General features: G+C 56.4%; 1 protein-coding gene across 1 annotated transcript in view; it reads right to left on the reverse strand.

Moving 5' to 3' along the window:
- Nucleotides 1–5,953: 5,953 nt before the first annotated feature.
- Nucleotides 5,954–16,469, reverse strand: part of LOC118981631 (guanylate cyclase D-like) — a 41,016-nt gene continuing 30,500 nt past the window's right edge. The window contains 4 exon segments of the mRNA XM_037038434.1: nucleotides 5,954–6,369; nucleotides 11,918–12,014; nucleotides 12,856–12,952; nucleotides 13,924–14,098. Of these exon segments, the coding sequence (XP_036894329.1) occupies nucleotides 6,088–6,369; nucleotides 11,918–12,014; nucleotides 12,856–12,952; nucleotides 13,924–14,098 (651 nt within the window). The 3' untranslated portion in view covers nucleotides 5,954–6,087.

Genomic DNA, 16,469 nt, shown 5'->3' on the forward strand with positions numbered 1-16,469 from the left:
GGTTTGGAGGGGCTCGCAAAGCTTGACTGCATGCCGAGTGACGAAACACTCTCTTCTGTGGTTCCCAGGGAATCTCCAGCAAACTCTCCCTCCAGAGTTTGCTGATGCAATGAGAAGCTGGGTCTGGTTTAGGGCTTTGTCCAAGTGTTGAGGCTGAACTCCAGGTGGGACACAGCGGGGAACAAAGACTGCCCCCATGGCCTAGCTTCCCCAGGCCGTGAACATAATGACCGAGTGGGTATTGTGATGCTTTTTCAGCTGGAAAGATTCTGCACCTGGACACAGTGGTGAAAGGGGAAGGTTAGACCATCTCCAGGCCGCTGGCTGCAGGTCTTGGGAAGTTAGTATAACCACTAATGGGAATGTTTTAATGACGAAAATCTCCTAGGCTAACACTTCGGTCTGAGCAATATGAGAGGACAAGATGGGGTCAGGCATGGGGGTGGGATATTGGGGGAGACCGTGGGGCAGGGGGAATCTTTTGGCGGGAACACCGTGATGAAGGGCCCTGGCCATCAGCACTGGGGACCGTGCTGGTTAGGAAAGTGACAAGGTGAGGTCTGGGCTGCAGGTAGACCGGGGGCAGCGTGAGCCGGCTGGGGAATGGAGTCAGGAGAGCAGCATGGAGTCCAGGGCTGTCCCTGAGGGCCCAGGCGAGGGCACCCGGACAAAGGCAGAGACTGGTGGTGGGTGGGTGGACATGGGGATTGATGGGGTGGGGGTGAGGGAGAGGGTTATGGGAAGGACCAGGGAGAGAGGGTGATCGTCTTGGCTGGACCAGGCCAGGGCCTGGCGCAGCTGGCCTGGTCTGTGGTTCATCAGGGTTGGGCGTGCTCAGGGGGCACCGGCCCCAAACCCAGGGGCAGGTCTGAGTCAGCAGTGGAAGAGAACTGTGAGCGAGAGCCTCGGTCTCCCGCCTGTGCTTGGGGACCATGACACCTGTCTCCAAGGAGGGGTTGTGACAGGCCGTCTGCGCTAGGTCCAGAAAAGCGCTGAATAAGAGAGAGTGGCGCCTATGTGGTATTTCATAGGAAAAGCAAATGACTGGAGACTGAACAAAGCTCTGACACAGGCCCACTCGGGCCAGGGCTTTGGGGCAGGGACCGTACACTGAGACTGGCTGTCCTCTTGCTTCAGTCTTCAGGGGGATTCTTGAAGCAAGCCTGCTCTGAAGCATGGGGTCCCACCTAGTACCCTGTGCCCCACCAGCCTCCCTCTGCCTGGGAGGTCGAACCCCCTAGGCAGCCTGTGGGCTGGGCGGGGACCAGGAACCTCAACGTTTCTAAAGAGCCTTTTGCTTCTTTCTGGAACAGCTTGCCTGCCCCCTAGTGGGCTTCTGAAGAGTCTCAAGCTCTGGTGCACCTTGGAATCCAGAGCACGAATGCCTTGCAAGAAAGGCCAAGGGCAGAGCTAAGACTAAAGGAAGCATGGCAAGCCCTCAGGTAAGGACCGGGGCTGCAGTGTCCTACTGCCCCAGGTGGGTGCAGGAGCAATGGGGACAATAGCACCCACTTCCAAGGGCTGCAAGCTCGGGTCCCTGAGATAATTCACACACAACAAACTCAGTGCATATGTGGCCCATTGCTGCTGTTCCACATCACTTCGCCTCCCCCTGTAAGAGTATAGACTCAGCTTCAACAGCCTTTGAATAAATTTGCATTTTTTTAAAAAAACTTTTTTTTTTTTTTTGCCCTGGCTGGTGTAGCTCAGTGGATTGAGCGCAGGCCTACCAACCGAAGGATCTCAGTTCAATTCCCAGTCTTGGCACATGCCTGGGTTGCAGGCCAGTTCCCGGAGGGGGACCCACAAGAGGCAACCATACATTGATGTTTCTCTCTTTCTCTCCTTCCCTTCCTCTCTAGAGATGGATGAATAAAATCTTTTTTAAAAACTTTTTAAAATTTATTTTTAGAGAGAGGGAAGGGAGAGAAAAAGAGAGGGAGAGAAACATCAATGTATGGTTGCCTCTCACAACCCCCCTACTAGGGACCTGGGCGGAAACCCAGGCATGTGCCCTGACTGGGAATCAAACCAGTGACCTTTCAGTTCACAGGCCAGCACTCAATCCATTGAGCCACACCAGCCAGGGCCAACCCTGATTTTCATGCACTTATATAGGTGGATTCCCTTAAAAATGAGGTTCACCTGCCACCACAGTGACTTCCTCTAACTCCCTGACCCTGTTATGTTTCTCCTCTCTCCAGGGTCACAGAAAGCGGGCTTCAACCCAGCCCTGCCCTCCAGAAGCCCCAAGTCTGCTAGACACGGTGGCCAGGAGGCTGAAGAGCCAGAGAGGGAGGGACACCTCCCATAGCACTTGGGGGTGGAAAGGAAGATTTCAGGGAAGCCTTCCTGGAGGGAATGGTGAAGGAGCAGAAGTGTGAAGCGTGAGGAGTTAGCCAGGACCGGGAAGCAAAGGGGCTGAGAAGAGCACCCAGGCTGGTGCAAGGGTTGGAGGTAGGAGGCCCATGGCAGCAGGAGGGGTGGTGGCAGGGAGAGAAAGAGCAGCCAGAGGACCCACAGGCTGGCACAGCTCGCATGCAGGAGCCCAGCTAAGCCATAGACTAAGCAAGCCCAGGTGCAGAGAGCAGCCGAGGAGACCTCAGGAGCAGCGATGGGTCGATTAAGGCCTTTGGGCTAACTAGTTCATGACCTTGCTCACTCACCCACTCACCCTCCCAGTGCCCACCTCTCCCTGGGCGTGGGAACGAAGGGCTGAACCACATAATGTCGCTGCCATCAAGTCGGGCACGGCAGCCACCTCATTACATACAGGGGGCAGTTGGAAAAGGGTTTCAGGAGTAGGTGGCTTTTCAGGGGGACTGTGTAGGACGTGTAAGAGTTCACCAACTGTGGACAAAGGGATAAGGTCATCTAGACAGAGGAAACAGCGAGAGCAGGGTGTGGCATCAGAAGGGCCTTGGGGAAGAGCAAGCAGCCAGTCCTGGCCGTAGGGCTGAGTGTATAGGGGCAGATGAGGTGAGGGCAGCGGGTGTGGGGCTTTGAATGCCAGGTTCAAGTGTTTGGACTTTTCTAAGAAGCCCATCCCAAACCGTGCCTGCCCAAAGAACCACAAGCCAAGCACGTCCAGACTGCCTGGCCCTGTGCGGCCATTTGTCATCACAAGAACCCCATCCCCTAGAGGTGCCAAGAGTGTCCCATTGCTGGGAACCATCCCAAAGGAATGGGGGGTGGTCTCAGGCCAGCAGGGGAATACAGGGGAACTTCAGAGGGACCAGCTAGCACTGATTCATCCTGAAAGTCATAATGAGGGCCCCATCTTTGGGGTTCCACCTGGGCATGTGCCCAGAAGCCCCATGCAAATGCTGGGTGGCTCCTCATAAGAGGAGGGCCAGCTCTGAGGCCTCCTCAGCCTAATCTGTCCTCACCCTGTTTGCAGAAAAGAAAGCTGTGTGGTCCCCGAGGCCATCCCAGGGAGCTTTGCAGGGACCCTTGCCATTCCTCTGGGCTGTGGCCACACTGAGTAACCACCTCGGATCAGGAGACTGGCTTCGCCCTCTGAGCCTCTGCTTCCTCATCTAGAAAGTGGACAAATAACTCCGCTCTGAGGGTGTCTGTGGTGGAGACATCACGAGCGGACAGCGCAGGCACAGACAGGGTCTGTCCCACACAGGCAGTGGGGAAAGGCAGAGTACAGGAGCCTAACGCTTCCCAGGACAGAGGAAACCAGCCCAGCCCCTGGCAGGGGCGCAACACAGGAGCCAGGTGGGCACTGGCTTTCCTCCTCAGAGACCTTGTTCCCGGCTGATGGGAGAAGGTTGAGGACAGGTGGGGACCTCAGTGTGCGGTGGTCCTTTTATATGCAGTATGTCAGCTTTGGAGCCAGAGTTCCCTCCCAGAGGCCCCAGGCTCTGCCCTGGTGGTTTGTGCAGGGGCATCTGAGCACAGAGCTGCCTCAGTCCTTCTCAGAGGGGTGGGCAATGGCAGGGGCTGCTGCCCTAAGGAGACCCATGGCTGGATGCAGACACACCCAGACACACAGCTCACACACATACAGAACAGGACCTTGGACACATACCATGCACACAGACACACACATCATGCGCAGAGGCACCAATATAAGGAGATGCACCAGTTTCCCCAGACCAGTGCCCACACAGATGTACTCAGACACAGGACATACACAGCCAAAGCAGCATACGTGCAGACACACCAAGGCCCACGTACACACAAATGCATGTACACAGCTCACACAGCAAACACAAATACAGACAGACAACCCGCACATTCACGTTCACAGACATGCACACGCACACTGTCACTTGTAGCTCAGGGCACTTTGAGCTTTGACATTCAGATGGCATGCACAACGCCACCTGGTCCACTGTCCGTATGTGTGCCCTGAGTCCCGGTGGTAGCATGCTCCTCAGTTGAGAGCATGTGTTCACGACTGGAGCTGCCTTCGACTCAGAGCTGCTCGTGAGGCAGGCAGGCAGGCAGGGGTCTGGTTCTTGTGCAGCGAGGAGGTGAGGCTTGGACAGGCCCACTGACCAGCTCGTGGTAGCAGAGCTGGGTCCTGGCTTGAATTCTGGTCCCCTTGTGTCTGCCCACCGGGCTGGGCCCTCACTTACCGAAGTGTGCCCTTGCATCCTCACGCCCACAGGGAGCTCACAGTCACCCAGACCAGACATTCCTTTTATGTGTGAAGAGACTGAGGCCCCAAGAGAAAATCCACAGCCTAAAGTAGGTCAGTGGGGGAGCCAGGGTCATGCTGCCATTCCCTACCCCGTGGCCGCACCGCACGCGCAGACACGATCATGCACACCGCTGTGGGCCTGACCCACAGACGGGCAGGTGCAGATGCTCCCTTCTCGACACTCCAAAGGCTCGCTCGGGGCCAGCCCCACGTGGCCCCAAGTTTACCCACTGTCCTCTCTGTTACTCCCACAGCCACGTGGGGGGTAAGGGTGGCTGGGCTCATTTTGCATTTGAGGAAACTGAGGTGTAAAAAGGTTAGGCCCAAGGTCATGCAGGTAGGAACTGGCAGTGGCGTCTTCCAGGCCAAGCCCAGCACTTACCACACGTGACAGCTCACGGTTCCAAACACACATCACCCATAGCCCTTTCACATTGCCTCTCTCTCTCTCTCTCTCTCTCACACACACACACATACACACACACACACACACAGCCTGGCCTCTGTGAGCACAGCCAGCAGGCAGAACATTTTCCCAACAATTCCCAAGGGGTCTTTTGAAGAAGGACAGTTTGTTTAGGGTTGAACCTGGCCCCTGGCCCCCGCCCTCTCCCCCTGTCAGGGAAATGAATCCCACACGCTCCTGGTCTGCCTGAGGGTTTTTGGGAATGTTCTTTGATGTCAGAAGCCAGTCTAATGAGTTGGCCTGGGTTTGTTTTTTTTCTGTAAGAAGTCTCCTTTTCCTAAGAATCAAGCCACTCTCCTCCCCTCCCCCAGATGTTCTAGGAGCCCATGACCTGGACACTCTCAGCCCAGTGCTCACAGACGCCCTAAGGATGAGACTGGCTCCAGGAGGAGGCAGGGGGCACAGGTAGTGTTCTCTGAGTTCTCACCGTGGGCCAGGGCCTGTGTTAGGAGTGAGCCTGCGTGGGCCCTCTCACCCCCATTTCAGAGACAGCAAAACGAAGGCCCCAGTGGGAAGGTGGCCCTGCTGAGCCTGGAGCCCTCGTCTGCCTGGCTCCAGTTCCTGGTACCTGTCTTGCTTCCATTCTCGCCAAGGGGACAAACAATCCTCCGCCCCTGTACCTGGGCACCTTGGCTGTGCAATAGGGACAGAGTTCTTTTTTAAAAAAGTTATTTTATTGTTGTTCAATTGTAGTTCTCTGCATTTTCTGGCCCCCTCCCCGCCTCCAAACCCACCTCCCTCCCTTGCTTCCACGCCCCCTCCCTTGGTTTTGTCTATGGGTCCTTTATAGTAGTTCTCCCCTCTGGGGGGCAGAGGTCTCGATGTGAGGAGCAGTGAGCTCTGCTCTGATGTGCTCTCGGAGGCAAAACAGTTTGTCGAGGACAAAGCACTGACTTAAAGGACAGGAATATTTCTGTTTTTACTGCTTTTGTGTCAAGAGGCAAGTTTACCCATAGGATTCATTCTAGAACACATCAGTTACTATCGCCCAGGCACTGTGAATGGGCACCCACTTGGCTGCCAGGGAGCTCAGCGAGGGGATTCTTTGAGGGGAGCAGAGTGGGAAGAGGTGTTGCCAGTGTCCAGGCACCAGAGTCTCTGGGCTGGGGCAGGCCCCATCCCACTCTGTCCCTCTCCTCGGGGCCCAGCCTAGGCCTTCTCTGAGCAGGGAGGGCCAGCTGAGCGCTGGCGGACTTTGGCAAAAGCTGCCCTGATTTCTCGGTTTCTGAGGTCCTTCCAGGAATCCCTAAGGGAAAAGAAGAAACAGGAACAATAAAACCCCACTGGGAACAGCGGGTGTGGGGATTAGGAGCCCACACTGCTTCCAAGGCGCCCCTTTTCCGGCTCCCCGGCTTCTCCCGACCTCCACACTGGCCCTGCCGTGGGCCTGCTGGTGCCCGACACATGAACTTCAGGGGGCCAAGAGTCAGAGAGGCGTGGTGCTGCTGACTCCCCTGTACATGTGGCTTTGAGGTCTCCCAGGAGATGGGGAGCTGGACCCAGCTCTGTCCCTTCTTCCTTAGGACATGGCCTAAGGAGGCCATTGGGGTGAGGGGCTCTGTAACTCTGGCTATTACCCAAGTCCAGGGCAGGGACACCAGACCCCCACCCTGCTCACGCTCATATTCACATTTTCGCTTCCCACGTGTGCTTGGGGAATGTAGAGCTGGGTTACTGCCTTCACACAGAGAAGGCAGCCAGGCTCTGAATGACTCACAGCGACCTGGTGGGGCTGCTTTTGAGCCCGGTTAGCAGAAACGAGGGGAGAGAGGGGCCACTGTGTGGAGTGTCTCTGTGACACGTGACAGGAGGCACTTCCGTGGGCCCCACTGCCTGGGCCGTGGCCACACCAAGACATGGAGGGGCCTTTTGCCCCCTTCCCCTAATCTCGACCAGTCTTCCCAAACATGCCAAATTTAAAGATGTATGACTTATTCAGATATGAAGAATACAGAAAGGGAGGATAAAAGCCTCTTTAGAAAATTTGTCTTAAAAAAACGAGCAACAGCAGTTCAAGTACAATTTGGTAACTGCCTTATGAATGCAACTCTAAGACAAGTTCCCATCCAATGGGCATCCTCGCTCTTCCTGTGGGGAGTCCGGGTGTCCATGGGTCTGTGGATCTGTCTGTGATATCGTTTCTGAGCAGGCTGAGGGGCTTCCCCCTAATGTCTGTGATGAGTGTGGTGCATATAAGCACATTTGTGCACTTGTTTGTGTGTGTGTGTGCCCGTGAGCGCAGTCCCCTGCCTGCTCACTTGCCGGGTCTGAGCCCATGGGCCCGAGTTGGTGCGGGATTCTGCCCTTCCTGCCCGGAGGCCTGGGGGAATGGTCGCTACGCTCCTCCCTCCCTGAGCCAAGAAGATGGAAATGTTTCTGGCACTTTCTAAGGTTTCTGGCTGAGACTGGAAAAGTCATCAGCTGAGGGAGCTTGGAATGGCCAGTGGCCGCCGGGCCTGCTGGTCCCCACTCCCGGGACAGGGGGGGCTCCGGCACAGAGGGCTGTGCAGGCACAGGACGGCCGGGACGTCCAGGCTTGTTCATGCAGGGGAGCGTTCCACACACAGGTCAACAGGACATATTAGGGAGTAACAAGGGCTGCGGGGATGCAGTGCTGGGAGATGGGGTACCGGGGACAGCAGGAGTGGGTGATCAGAGCTATCCCACGAAGGAAGCGGCATCAGAGCTGAGACCTGCAGGACAGGAAGGGTCCAGGCCAGGGCCTCCCAGGGACAGGGGACAGAGAGAGCTAAGGCCCTGGGGTGGGAAGAAGCTCAGTGTATATTAAGGAACAGTGAGAAGGCCCCGAGCAGGTGCCATGGCAGTGGAAGGTGGCAGGAGAGACAAGGACTAGGGGCAGGCAGGGGCCGGAGGGAGCAGGGCCTCAGAGGCAGCAGGAAAGAGTTTGGGCTTGACCTTCCGAGGGATTAGAAGCCCCAGAGGCTTAAATAGGGAACTTTCATGTTGATCACCTTTGTGTTTTCTTTAAAAGATCACTCTGGCTGCCAGTGGGGACCAATGAAGGCCCAGTGGGTGAGGGGGGATGGTGAGGAGTCCCCTGCTGTGGCCAGGAGAGAGGTGGGGAGGTGGAGGCCTGGCAGGTCGGGGGTCTGATGGAAGCTGAGCTGTGGGATTGCTGAAGATTCCAAGACGGAGTCTGGCTTCCTGAGGGAGGACAGCAAGGCCACCCATGGGAAGAGAACTCGGGAGGACGGCCAGCGCCAGGTGGACCCAGGGCTCTGCGGTGCCACGAGGGCTCCAGGAGGAAAGAGTGAGACACAGTGTACGCTGCAGGGTCCTGGGGACAGAGGGGCAGCGGGGGCCTGAGGCCCACAAGGGGTATTTTCGGCATCCGGATGGGATGCAGAGCCCCAGGGAAGAGCCCTGAGCACCCCAGCACGTAAGGGATGGGAGAGGAGAGGAGCCCCAGGGCCGTGAGCCTCAGAGGCCCAGCTTAGCAGGTGCCCAGGAGTTAGGGAGAGGCGTTTCTAGGAAGCTAAAGGGCAGAGGGGAAATGGGGCTGAGCACTCAGGCTGAAAACTAAAACTGCTCTCAGATCTAGCGGCAGGGGTGGCGGTCACCGGCTACCTTCACGGAGCGCTCTGGGCGTGGGGGTGGAAGTCAGACTGCGGGGCTGGGCAGGGAGTGGGAGGTGAGGAAGTGAAGTCAACACCAGCAGACAGGCCTTCTTCTGAGAAGTGCATCTCGAGTGCAGGCGACAAGTGGGGTGGGAAGTGGAGCGCTTGCATTCAGAGCAGTGGCAAGAGGGCTGGTTGGAGTAGGGGCCTCACCAAGGGCCGAAGCCGCTCTCCTGGGGGTGGGTGAGCAGAGGCTGCTGTGGTGCAGGGAGAGGTGCAGAGAGCACAGGGACCTGCCCAAGGTCCTGGACCCAGGCCCCACCCTCAACCATGCTGCCACTCCAGTAAGCTGCCCACACAGACTTCCTGCAGGACTGAAGGACTCCAGGCTGAGTGGACGTCTTTGTGCGAACAAGCCTAGTTGGAGGCTGGCGGTCCTCATGAAAAGGGTGTATCTGTGCGTCCTGCATCCCGGCGGCTTCTCTGTATGCCAGTGTGTGCCCATCCACGCCCTGTCCCCTCGCTGCCTCTCTGGTCCCTGCTCTTTGCTGGGGGAGGCCACTTGGAGTTGAATGGGGCCAGTTCCTGTCCTCTGGCACCGCTCTGCCCCAGGACCCCTGGGGGTCCCGAGACCTTGGGGCGCCCAGGCAGCAGGGTGGAAGGGAAGCGGCTGCTGCAGCTGGCTCCCTGCCAGTCACCCCCGTCCACATCAATCTACCCACTCAGAGGACACACAGCCCCGGCTCCTCTAGCGCTGGTCCTTTCCCGGGAAGCCCAGGTGTGTCCCACACATTTCTCATCTTTGAGAGACAGCAGGAGGCAGCCAGGGAGGGGCGCAGCCTGGGAGAACTGAGAGGAGCCAGTGGGAAGTTCTGACAAAGGAAAAACTCTGGTCAGGGAGCTGGGCTGTGTTCACGCTGTGGGGCCCTGTGGGGCCCTGTGGGGCCTCTGGCCATCCCCCGGCTCAGTCGCCCCACCGGTGGAATGACCCGTGGGCCCGTATAGGCCCTGGGACCTTCTTATTTATAGGAAGCTATAATTCTCAGGAATTGGCAACGCCTGTGACCCTTGCCCTCCAACCTCCACAAAAGTAGTCTGAATGGGAACAAATGGCCAATAATATTTATCAACGCGTTGCCTGTAGGCAGCTCAGAACGGGAAGCGTCTGCACGCTCCGCCGCGGGAGAAAGAGCGGGAGGCGAGCTAGTGGCGGTGGGCCCCCGAGTCGCACCCCTGACACTGGCAACACGAGTGTGTTTCACATGTGCTCTGAACAGCACAGCGGGCCCTCAGCGTGTGGACCTGAGAGCTCAGGCCAGAAGAAGTCGTCCAGGCAGCACGGTCTCATCCATGACAGAAATCCCTCAGAAACAGGCCTTCGGGAACCGGGCCAAGCGCTAACGGTGCTGCCTCTTGGGAGTGAGAAGGTGACGGTTATATAATCATTAAAGAATGCCATGTTTTCCAAGTTTCCCATGCTGGACAGGTAAGACTTTTATAATTGGAAAAAATAATAAATATCAGATTTCATACAAAAGAGGCTAAACTTTGGGGGAAATTCCTCTTACTCACCCAAGTTTGACGTCCAGAGGCGCAGGGCGGGGCTGGGGAAGCCTGCCTTCCCCGCCACCCGTAGGTCTCCTCCCCGCCCTTCCCCCCGGAGGAGCGGGGAGAGAGGTGAGCAGCCTGCGGGCGGAGAGCCGGGCAGAGGCTCACAGCTGCAGCGGCTCTATGGAGAGCAGCCTGGAGCGTGGAGGTGCACTCTCTGGGTCCAAACCCTGGCTCTCTCACTTGTTATGTGTGACATTGCCAGACCTACTTCACCTCTCGGTGCTCAGTTGCCCTAATACCTCACACAGTTGCTGTGCAGAGTCGATGAGTTAATAGTTATCTGTCAGAGAAATAAAAAATCAATTATGAGTTCCATGGCCAGCAGATCTGGAATGCTAAGGTGCCAGGAATTCTATGATCTGTGATTCTCCCCAACCGCTGAAGAACCTGGGGTCCTCCCTGGGATGGGGGGTGCACCTGCCTGGAGGTTAGGATGGAGGGGGCATGAGGGGCCCTAGAGTCAGGCCCAGCTGGTCTAGAGCTTCCACGCCTCGCCCTGGGGCAGAGATGGCTTTGCCCCTTGGAGCCCCCAGGCCAGGCGAACGAAACTGGCTTGCCACCCTCCCCATTCCCTCGAGGCGCCCCCTTCTGCCATCAGAGTGCCTCTGCTCCTCCGGACACCCGGTGCCCACACCCCAACAAGACACACCTGCCCTGACTCACTCCAGCTCACTCTCCCATGACCTCAGCCTCCAGGGCAAAGGATTGCACTTTGTCAGCCCTCACAGGCTGTGTGACCCTGGACGAGTCACTGCCCCTCTCTGAGCTGCACCCTCCTACTCTAACATTCCGCAGCACAGTGCACTGGGTCCCCTGGAGCACCCAGTTTCTGAGGCCCGGTCACAGTTCTGGGCCTTTAAATGCCCAGGCCGCTCTACTCTCTCCACCCAGCCTGGCTCAAGCTGAGGAATTGGGGGAAAGAGAGGAGGTGGGGTAGGGAAAAAAGAAAATTCTAGAAATACCACACCAGTTCATGAACATTAACATTAAAAAAGGAGGCAGAGGTTACAGTTTCTCTCAGAGGGTGCTCACAGGCCAATGCCACCCAGCATCCCATCTGCAACAGTAGAGGGCTGGTGTCAGACCAGTGGGTGCACGGAGACGGCACGACAGTTTCCACTGGGGGAGAGGGGGACGAGTGTCCCCGGGTCAGGGCAGGCTTCGGCGAGTGTCCGAGGGACAAGTAGGAGCCCGATCGCGTCATGGAGACAGCACAGGCTTCAGAGCCACCAGACCCAGGGGACAGGCTGTGGGACTTTGGACAAGTCACCTTGCCTCTCTAATTTCCTCAACTATAAAACAGGGACACTGGTCCCCCTGTCATTACTGCTGGGAGTAATAAATATGTAGGTTGTATGCCAGCATGGGGCCCAGGTCGCCCATTAGTAACAGTGGCTTCTCTGCCCAGGCCCTTCTCATGAGGGGCCAGTGAGAGAGGGCTTGCAGGGAGAAGTGTGCCCTCAGCACGTGGGGCGCGGAGAGAATACATAAAGGTGATCGGCTCCGCCCCCACCCTAGGCAGGTGTCTCCTTCAGTCACATTGATCAGACAAGACTCTCCTGCCGCCCACTTTCCTCACCGACACCAGGAAATAAAGTCTCTCACCTTTAGCTCAGTCTGGCCTCTGGTGTCCATGCTGTGGCCTTCCTCCAGGCCAAGCAGTGTCTGGACAGTGCTTCTGCTGACGTGCATTTTGTATGCCGAGAAGGAGGGTGTAATCCACGTCACCACCTGGTGACAGCGTACCCCGTGTTTGGTGAAATCATTAGGTGCCAGTGATAGCCCCAGTTCCAGCCAGTCAGTAACGCACACACGTCTGATTCATGCTGTACCCTTTGCCTGGCTCTCTCATCTCTCTAGAAGGTGGTTGGTCCCTAAAATAGAGGCCTTGAGGAAAAGCACGATACACAGATTAAGAGTTAAGATGAACTCAGGATGAAGTCACAACCACCAGGAACAGAATTTCCACCTGTAGAGAAGTCTATGAAGGCTGAGTCAGAGCAGATAAGAGGTTTGTTCCTTTTAAAAGCAGGACTGCCCAGCAGAGCTGCAACATCTGGTTTTACGGGGCGGGCACTGAATGGCAGTGTATGGCACACCAGCAGGGAGGCCAGAAGCAGAGGTCTTAGGGCTTCAACTTTTTGGCTGCTCTAACCAAACCACAGAGTGGCTCCTGCTGCCAGCAAGACCCTAAAATGGCATTGAAACACTAGAAGGGTCTCCTCGCTGTAACAACGGGGGAACTGAGACCTAGAGGAGGAGCGCTGTGCTCCAGGACACTGAGCACACCAGCTGCAGTCAGAACTAAGACCTCGGTTTCCTGCCTCTTGAGTCATTGTTTTCCCTGGTAATTTTCTCATGAGATGATCACAAAAACCTCGTGGAAAGTTAAAAGAACCAGTGACATACATTATCTCCTTACAGTGACTCGACCAACAGCTAGTGCGAGCCACCACCAGGTGGTGAACTGTTACTAAGCGCAGGTTCAAACAGCCAGGCTGCAGTGGTCCTTGAGGTGGAGTAGGAACCGGAGACACTCACACAGCCCTGTGCACCGCATCCGAGATGCGGCGTTAACAGTGTCTCCAAAGAGGCAGAACTGAGGTGCGGTGAGCCCCACGGCCCCCACCACACAGGGCCCTGAATCCCAGTGTACTAAGTGGGCTCCAGCAGGCCCTGTGCCACACAGAAGTCCCTGTGACCCCGTGTTGCCCCTCCTGCCCGCATGGCCACCCCCACCCAGCATCTCAGGCTCCAGCGAGGGGGTGAGGGGGTGAGGATGTGGCTCTCTGGAGTTTCCAAAAACTTCTAGAGAGGACATGCCATCTATGCCAGGTTCTGGGCTGGCGGGGGTGGGGACACAGATAAATCAAAGCCAGTTTCTACTCCTGGTTCAGTGGGGAGATGGGTAAACTCTGGTCAACGGCGTGAAAAGGAAAACACCAGCACTGTGCCAACCCAGAGAGGGAACTGAGACCCAGCCCAGGGGACTTCCTCGAGGAGGCGGTGCTCGAGATGTCTCTTGAAGGTGAGAGAATGAGTCAGCAGGGAACAGCAAGTGCCAGGGCCAGAGGCAGAGCCCACGTGCCTGTGGGAAACTGCAAACAGCTGCATCTGGTTAGGGGCCAAGTGGGGCGTGGCGGGAGGCGAGGTTGGAGAGATTCCCAGGGGCTTTGGTGACCATGGGGGCAGGGTGTTTGGCCTTTATCCTGTAGGAGACGCTATGGAGGGGGGAAGAACGGGGGCATGGGGAGGATATATCAAAGACCCTGAGGCTTCTCTCAGACTCATCCCAGCAAACCTCCAGTTGTTCGCCTGACCACAGACGGTCTCTGCCTGCCTCTTCCATCAGACTGTCTGCTCCTCAGCCAGAGCTTCTATGCTCTTAATAGACGACAAGACAAAGATATGTGAATCTCTAAACACAGGTTCTGTGATTTATAACACCTTAAAATAACAGGAAGAAGAAAGAAACACACATTTTTTCTATCATAGAGTTTTAGAATCCAGAATTTCAGAAGCACATCATTGGGGTTGTCTCAGCCAATAAATACCGCAGGCAGGGGTGGGAGACTGGTCTGGCCCATCACCCACATGGTCCCCAGCCCTACCTGAGCGTAGCCCAGCCCTAACGTAAATGGGCACGTTGGGCATGTGCCTCATCTGGAAGTCGCCCACAGAGCTGAGGATGTCCAGGTCTGTGTTGGCAGTCTCAGCCTCGGACTGGCTCCCCTCACACTGGGGCAGCCCCGATGCCACCATGGAGGCGTCCCCAGTGGTCTCCACCTAGAGATCACAGCCTTCACACTCCTGCATGAGAGCACGCTCCCCCTAGTCTTCCCCACCTCCCGCACAAGGCCACCCCTCGGGAGCCCGCAGCGAGGTCTCTGCCAGGCCTCTCGAGTCAGGCGCTCTAGCAATGACTGGGTCTGGTCTTTCAGATCGCGTTGTCTGAGCTGCAGGCGGCCATGCCCGTCTCATCCCCTCTGGCCCCAGCGCATGAGCTCTTTGGGAGCAGATGCGGGTGCCCTGCCTGCACGATGCCACTGTGGCAGATCAAGGTTTCATCTGCAAAAGAACAAATGTATATTGAATATATATCCTGTTTTCCAAACCTCATTGGCCTTCCAACACGTAGGGAAAAGAATGTAGATTTGTAATCAGGCAGATGTGGGCTCAAACCCTGGCTCTACCATTTATACTGGGGGCAGACCACTTCGCCCATGTGAGCCTGTTTCTTCCCATGCGGAATGCATTGGACAGGCGCCACACTTTAAGAACCAGGCGCAGTACAATGCTCAATAAATGGACACTTTTGTCCGCATCATCACCATCATCATTTCCTTGGCTAATGGTTTTGGAGAAGACAGGATCACAGACTCTCAGAAGTGGGAGGGACTTCAAAGGCCCCCCGCCCCTGCACTCCTCCCCAGCCCCGGGGGCCATCCCAGCCTGCTCACCTGTGTTAATAGGAGGGTCCCTCCTTGGAGCGGCCACTTCCCCCTTTGGGTAACCCTGACTTTCAAATATTGAGTTGAATGGAAACTAGCCCCTTACCTGCTGGTTCCAGGTCTACCATCGGAATTTAATCCACACACTTTTCCTAAACGTCTTCTCTGTTCCTAAGGCCCTGTTCCAGGAGTTGAGGACACGTGTACCACGGCTTTCTCCCCCACCCCACCAGCTGCCACACGCCAGACCAGTCGGGAGCCAGGCTGACAATGGCGACTGCCCCTCCCGAGGTTTCCCCTCTGCAGCTAAAGAACTCATATCCTGTGCTCCTACTCCTCCAGCCAGCATGTGCTGGCACCCTGGGGCTGGGAAGCAGAGCCCTCCTCCTAGCCAGGCATGACCACTCTCCCTTAGCATCTGGTGGATAATAATAATCGTGGTGATGCTTTCCTTGCCCACAGAGGGCGCTGTAACTCAGTGTACAACATTGCTGGTGGACTGTGCCCTACTGCTTCTGTCCCCCAAATCTCCCCTCACCCCAGCTGTCTCTACCCTAACACCAGGAAGTGATCTGCCCCGGTCACACCACAATCTGCTCAGTTAGTTAACTTTGCTGTCCGTGGCCAATGGCTTAATATTCCTGTCCCATCACCTAGCAATCGGGGGTTCCCACAGTCTGCAGGATTTCCTGACTTAATCCTAATGGTTGCTCCTGGTTCCCCATGCTTCAGCCTAACGGGGACCTTTCTACTTTCCACAGACACGGGGCACTCGCTCAGCTCAAGGACGCGATCGTCAGGCCCCTCTGCCTGAAATGCTCCCCACAAATTCCTGTCTGTTGAGAACCAAGCCCTCCACCAGCCCAGTTCACACTCGATTTGAGTCCATAAAATCTTTCTGGTCACCAGCTGGGGAAAAGATTTCCCCTCCTCAGGGCTGCGTGCCCTCCCTCTCCCTCCATGTCATCTACCATTGTCCACCCGGCATTTATGGGCTGGTGGTGACTGGGGCAGGGGCAAGGCTACCTCCCCCCAATAGCTGTGTATATTTCCACAGAGGAAAGAGGTCTCCCAACCCACACCCTAGGAAAGAAAGATATGAGTGAGGCCCAGCTTTCTCCCGGCTTATCCCCTTCTTGGAAGAGGGCAAGATCAAGTGTTGAAATACTGTGTAGCAGTTATTACATGCTAGACGCTGTTCCAAATCCTTTACCAATATCACGCACTAGATCTTCCCAGGAATTCTGCGAAGTAGGTATTATTACTATTGCCATTTTGCAGATGGAAATTGAGCCAGAGAGGTTAAGTCAGTCACCAACGTCACACAGCGTAGCTCTGAACTTGGTCACTTCAGCTCCAGAGCTCGTTTGCTGTTCTGCCTCTCAGTGCACATGGCTCGGCCCTTTCTCTCTCTCTCTTTTGAGGAGAGAGGTTCTGCCTGCCGTGCGACGCTTCCCTCTGACCCTGCCCTGCACGTGTGTCTGGGCCGAGTTCTGCCTCTCACGCAGCCTGGGAGGCCTGCTGCTTGATGGGCCTCACCAGCAGCCCACCAGGTGTGTGGCTGCAACTCAAGGACAATGCACCTGCTCTGGGGACCCAGCATGGCCTCAGATGTGTGACCCAAGGTCCAGACGGGGGAGGAGGTGCAGTAGCAAGCGCCATGGTGGCTTCACATCCAGACCACATTCTCCAACTGGGAAAGTCGA

Source organism: Sturnira hondurensis, unplaced genomic scaffold (genome assembly GCF_014824575.4).
Source record: "Sturnira hondurensis isolate 20B ecotype Veracruz unplaced genomic scaffold, ASM1482457v3 Scaffold0024385, whole genome shotgun sequence".
Taxonomy (NCBI): Eukaryota; Metazoa; Chordata; class Mammalia; order Chiroptera; family Phyllostomidae; genus Sturnira; species Sturnira hondurensis.